At 49.1% G+C, this 6,317-nt stretch overlaps 1 protein-coding gene across 1 annotated transcript; it reads left to right on the top strand.

Moving 5' to 3' along the window:
* Positions 1–918: 918 nt before the first annotated feature.
* Positions 919–2,565, top strand: LOC309853911 (metallothionein-1). Its single transcript, XM_082712524.1, has 3 exons — positions 919–1,080; positions 1,611–1,676; positions 2,336–2,565. The coding sequence occupies exons 1-3, from the start codon at positions 1,053–1,055 to the stop codon at positions 2,425–2,427; spliced, it is 186 nt and encodes a 61-aa protein (XP_082568650.1). The 5' UTR covers positions 919–1,052; the 3' UTR covers positions 2,428–2,565.
* The last annotated feature ends 3,752 nt before the right edge of the window (positions 2,566–6,317 follow it).

The raw sequence follows: 6,317 nt of genomic DNA, 5'->3' as shown, positions 1-6,317 counted from the left end.
CCTTAGAAAGCTGACTGGATTCATCAGAGTACAACTTCCTAGCTGTGGGACCTGGGCCAAGTAACTTAGACTTCTGTATTGTAGTTATCCATTAAGAAAAAGTGCTTCGGAGTAATAGTAATTCCCTTTTGGGGTTTTTGTGAGGGTACACAAATAAAAAGTGAATATAACATGGCCTGACACATACAAAATGATATTTAAAGTCTCAGATGTTGAAACGGAAATAACTACTTTTTTTTACTTTTTTATTCAGAGACCGGTCTCCCTGTCACCATCTCACCCTCTGGAAATCGCTGGGACTAGGGTGCCCCAGCAGGTGTGGGGAGCACTAGTTGTAATGCCAAGAAGACCCTGCATGATCGCGCCCCTATATTCATTTGGGCGAGCAGAATGGAGAGAGGCAGCGGTCTGGGACCGTCCGCCACACAGTGCACAGCAAAAAAACGGCCCGAAACTCCAACCCCACCTGGGGCCACGGGGACGACAGGCCAAGGGAAGCAAAGGTCACATTCAATGTCTATCCTCTGCACACAACTCTCTCGGATCGCTCTGCACACGCCCTCCCCACACTGGGAGAGTCCAGGGTTGCACACGGGCTCCAGGAAAGGGCGACCCCGGGGACGCCTGCACCGGGTATAGGGGTGGGGAAGGCGGTCCGGACCCAGGCGCCGGGTTCCCAGAACACGCGGTAACAGGGTCGGCTACCGACCTCGGGGAGACCCACAGGGGCGGGCAGGGTGACTGAGACACGGCATGCCAACCGGCGCGCATCCCCTCCGCACCGTGCGCAGCGAGCCCAACCGACCCCCCCCACCCCTCCCCCGAGACTCGTGCGCCCGGCCCGGCCAAGTGCACACAGCACCGCCAAGGCCAAGGCGGGAGGTACGCTCCCGGCGGCGCGGGTGCAAGGGCAGGGGCGGAGCCTTTGCGCCCGGGCCACCGGCTCCGCCTATAAAGTCAGCCCGCGGAGGCGGGTCGTTAAAGTTCTTAATAGATTGCACTTGTGGTGTTCGGTGTCGTCTGTTCGGGTTGCTCTTTCTATTCAATTGCAAATGGATCCCAACTGTTCCTGCTCTAGCGGTAAGAGACCACGTATTTGGAGTCTTAGAGAGGATGTTTCGTAGGTTACTGTAGTGTGTTCTTGGAGTCAGAAGGGCGGGTTTTGGGGGTTGGAGCTGAAGTAGACTTTTAAGAGTCAGCATGTGTTGCGGGTTGTTTTTTGCAACACGTATGTCCGAGTTTTCCTCATTTCTTCGGCTTAGAGTGGAGGGTGTTTGTGGTTACGTTGAAATTTGTTGTGGGTCGGGGCTGCTGGTTGGGGACCGCTGTTCAGGCTTTGGGGGGTGCCAGGAGGTGATGGCAGGCGGGGACTCTGTCTGTTTGGCTTACGTTGGTCCTGGAGTTTGGGATCCTCTTTGTGGAGTCAAGATTTGGAAGTGACCTGCGTTTTCCAACAGTAGAGGAAAGTGGGGTGTTTCTTAATGATACTCGGTGGGTCAAGAAAGGAGCTCCCAGGGCTGGGCAATAGCCGGCGGCGCAGGGAGGTTTGGTTGACCGAGTGCTGGGGCTCCTACATCATCCTTGCTCACTACTGTTTATTTTCTTGGCAGGTGGCTCCTGCACGTGCGCTGGCTCCTGCAAATGCAAGGAGTGCAAATGTACTTCCTGCAAGAAGAGTGAGTGGAGTAGGCTCTTCCGTGGGGATCAGGGTCTGGGCTTGGGGTGGGTGTGTTGGGGAAGCCCAGAGCTGAGCAGGCAGGAGCAGGCCAGTGACTCAGTCTCTGCGCAGCCCCCACCTTGAATCCCTGACTCGGAATTGGAGCTTGAAAGGGCATGTAGAGGGGTGAGTTCCAACCTCAGTCTAGAACAGGAAGACTGAGGCTCCGAGAGGTCAGCAGATAGTGTCCGGGAAGGAGGCAGAACTACAGTCTACGTTCTGCCTCCTGCTGTAGCCTTCCAAACTCTCCAGTGTCCTGAACACTTGGTATACATGAGCTTGGTGGCCACGTGTAGTTTGGCTGATGTGGTGCAGCTCATTTCTGAGGGGACAGCCCGGAGCTGCTAGGCAGGGGGCTCCCCATCGCTGATTTCAAGGATTTCTATCTGGAAGGCAGAGGATCAGCCTGTCTTGTCTCTGGGCCCCCGTCACTGTATCTCCAGACATTCTGCCCTGTCTTGGAATCAGATGGGGGCAGGACAGTCTCTTCTAGAGTGTAGGACACTCTACATGTAGCATGTCATTCTCAAGTCAGGGTCCTCTGGGGCTGGGGGCAGGGCCTGTGCCAAGCCTGCTCTTAAGAGGGGGTTCTCTGATGCTTTGGCTCTTGTCACCTAGGCTGCTGTTCCTGCTGCCCAGTGGGCTGTGCCAAGTGTGCCCAGGGCTGCGTGTGCAAAGGGGCGTCGGACAAGTGCAGCTGCTGTGCCTGATCTTGGGGAGCCCGTTCCCGATGTAAATAGATCCACATGTACAAGTCGACAGTAAAGACTTAATTTTTCATACTACTTGACCCATTTGCTACATTCCTGTTTTTATGAAATATGAGTTACAATAAAAATTTAAACTTACTCTGGCTGTTTTCTTTTGTGCTCTTCTGAGATCGGGGATTGCAATCCCATCGTGGTTGGGGTGGGGTGGGGAGTTAGACCTGGAACAGAGACCTGGGTTCTGGACCCAAGAATTGGTCCGTAACAACTTCCCTTACGCAAGTTGATGATCTCCCGTCAGTTTTTCGACAGAAGGTGAAATTTTAAAAAAATGGGGTTTGCAATGTGTCTGCTAGGTTGACCTAAGGGTATGGGGTGGGTTCATTTTCCTTCTTGAAAGAGTTAATCTTAAGAACTTTTTTTTTTTAAAGATTTTATTTGTCAGAGGAGCAAGAGTACGCACAGGGAGAGAGTGGCAGGCAGAGGGAGAAGCAGGCTCCCCGCCAAGCAAGGAGCCCAATATGGGACTCAATCCTGGGACGCTGGGACCATGACCTGAGCTGAAGGCAGCTGCTGAACCAACAGAGCCACCCAGGCATCCCAAAGAACTTAATTTTTATTTCATTCTTGGAATTCTGTCAAACTTAGGTTCTCAGCAATGTTGGCTTTCAAAAACACTCAGGCATGTGGCTGGCTCAGTCGGAGTTTGCAATTCTCGATCTCAGTTGATGTATGTTCAAGCCCCCATGTGTGTAGAAGTTACTTCAAAACTTAAGTACTCGGGATGCAGCCCAATTACCCACTTGATAAGGCTTTTCCTCACCAGGTTTCTAAAACACTTCAGGGACCAATTTTTTTTTTTTTCTTAAAGATTTTATTTGACAGATCACAGGTAGGCAGAGGGGAGGAAGCAGGCTCCTTGCGGAGCAGAGAGCCGGTTGTGGGGCTTGATCCCTGGACCCTGGGATCATGACCCGAGCTGAAGTCAGAGGCTTTAACCCACTGAGGCACCTAGGTGCCCCCCAATTTTTATTTTCTAACACAAGATTTAAGCTTTGGAAAAAATTTGTAACAGGCACATTGCAAACCCCATTTTTTTAAATTTCAATAAGCATATGAGGAACAGGAACATTGAGAAATTGTAAAGTACACATTCATTCATTGAAAGTGTGCATGGAACAATAGAAACAATTCACGAGGTTTGTCTCATGACCATCTTGAGTGGCTCCGTCTGCCACACGGGCTCCATTGGTTTGGGCTGGTGTCCCAACCATTTCTCAGTGAGAGGTAGGGTACCTGAGAACTGGTTCCAGATGGAGTTCACTGCTGCTTGGGAACGGTGCTGGCTGATACCACTGTGCAGGTTGCGTTTATTAGGAGTGAGGCCCACAGTGACTTGTAATTAACACCGCTGATTGGTTCCCCTGGCTGTTTTTGGAGGAATTGCTACTTGACCTTGGATCAACGGGAAGAGGGAGTCATGTGGCCCTGAGTCAGGCTGCTGCTTGCCCGCAGGTGCTTGGTGTGAAAGGGTGATTTCGGAAGGCAGTGTGTGTCCCCCGCGTGGGCATTTGTGGGTTCACAGCCTACTTTTCCACCTCCCGGCCAACTGACCTAGGCAAGTCATTGGTACTTGCTAAGCCTCCATTTCTTCATGTATAAAAAAGATTATTTTGCAATGTGGGAAATTAAATGAGATAGTGGCCTGGCTTCTACCTAGGGCTTTTAATAAACAGTGGGCCACTATGGTTACTCCTATATTCACACTGACATTTGTGGAGAGACTGCTAGCTCCCAATAAGCCTCAGGGAAAGGCCCATTGGTTTAGAAGCGTTTCTCTGGGCTGGAAGCTAGAGATGGAATTGGAAATTTGCTTACCTGGGGTCCGGGGGAGCGTGGATGGCTAGCAAAAAGGCCCTCGGGACAGGAGGCTGCCACAGCATTTGGATAGACCAACGGTCTTTCCATCGTTTATGTCATTTCACCTGTACAGGAACCAGTGAGAGAGTGAATGTGCAGGGGCTGAAGTGATTGTGCCAATTTCCAGAGAGGTTAAGCCACCAGCCCAAAGTCACACAGCTCCTAGTCAGAGTCGTGACCCAGGTCAGGATGCTAGTGGGTGCTAAATTCTGTCTGTCATTTTCCAGAGCTGGAGGGTCCTTTGAGATAGTCTAGTTGTGCCCTATCTTGAGACGTGGGAAACCAAAGCCCAGAGAGGTCAGAGAGCTATGTAGAAGTTCTTCCCACACTGCCTCTGTGCCAGGTGTCCAGAGTCCTCACCTTTCACACGTATGGGGTCGTGGGTGAGGCCATGATGCTGCAGTCAGCCCACGGGAGTGCCAGTCCTACCCATGTCACAGCTGTGTGACATGAACCTCTTTGTGGCTCAGTCTCCCACTCTCTATAAAGGGAAAAAAAATAGGGTGTGGCTCTTAGAAAGAAATGATGCAAAGATTAAATTCAGTTGATTTAATCTTAGAAGTAATGTGAAGAAATTAGAATGATGCCATACAAAATACAAATCAAAACCACAATGAGATATCACCTCACACCAGTCAGAATGGCTAAAATCAACAAGTCAGGAAATGACAGATGCTGGCGAGGATGCGGAGAAAGGGGAACCCTCCTACACTGTTGGTGGGAATACAAGCTGGTGCAACCACTCTGGAAAACAGCATGGAGGTTCCTCAAAATGTTGAAAATAGAACTGTCCTATGACCCAGCAATTGCACTACTGGGTATTTACCCTAAAGATACAAACGTCGTGATCCAAAGGGGCACGTGCATCCGAATGTTTATAGCAGCAATGTCCACAATAGCCAAACTATGGAAAGAACCTAGATGTCCATCAACAGATGAATGGATCAAGAAGATGTGGTATGTATACACAATGGAATACTATGCAGCCATCAAAAGAAATGAAATCTTGCCATTTGCGACAACGTGGATGGAACTAGAGCGTATCATGCTTAGCGAAATAAGTCAAGCAGAGAAAGACAACTATCATGTGATCTCCCTGATACGAGGAAGTGGTGATGCAACATGGGGGCTTAAGTGGGTAGGAGAAGAATCAATGAAACAAGATGGGATTGGGAGGGAGACAAACCATAAGTGACTCTTAATCTCACAAAACAAACTGAGGGTTGCTGGGGGGAGGGGGGTTGGGAGAAGGGGGGTGGGGCTATGGACATTGGGGAGGGTATGTGCTTTGGTGAGTGCTGTGAAGTGTGTAAACCTGGCGATTCACAGACCTGTACCCCTGGGGATAAAAATATATGTTTATAAAAAATAAAAAATTTAAAAAAAGAATGATGCCATACACATACACAGTAAGTAATCCACATTAGCTATTATTTTATTAATAGCATTCATCGCTTTGGAGACGTTTTCTATTTCCAGATAAAAAAGGCCAGACTTGTGGGCTTAGCTGCATGTCCTGTACTGTCCTTATCCACCCAAAGAATATGCGACCAGCTGCCCAGAGAAAGTTACCCTCTCCTCCCACAAAAGGAGGAACTGCACTAGGGATATAAAGCCAAAAGCCAGATGGCCTATGTCCTCATAATAGACACAGAAGGACGCCTGCCATTTCTGCGGTCCTTTGCACCAGTAATTTACTTAACATTTTCTTTTGAACAATTCATATTTCCTGAAATATATTTATATGAAAAGCAAACTCTTTGACACTCCTGAAAATGAGAATGAGTTTACTTCTAGACTAAGAGGTGTGTGTGTGTGTGTGTGTGTGTGTGTATGTAAATTCCTTCTGTTATCACTTTGTCATTCCCAGGATTGAGCATCGGACAGCAGAGAGGTGCTGAAGACGTACCTCTGGGCTGAAGGGAAGCTTTGTCATCTACTTTTTTTTTTTTTTAAGATTTTATTTATTTAGT

The sequence above is a fragment of the Mustela nivalis genome (genome assembly GCF_964662115.1).
Source record: "Mustela nivalis genome assembly, chromosome: 18".
Classification (NCBI taxonomy): domain Eukaryota; kingdom Metazoa; phylum Chordata; class Mammalia; order Carnivora; family Mustelidae; genus Mustela; species Mustela nivalis.
Note: the sequence above shows the minus strand (reverse complement) of the source record. Positions and strands in the feature narration are given on the sequence as shown.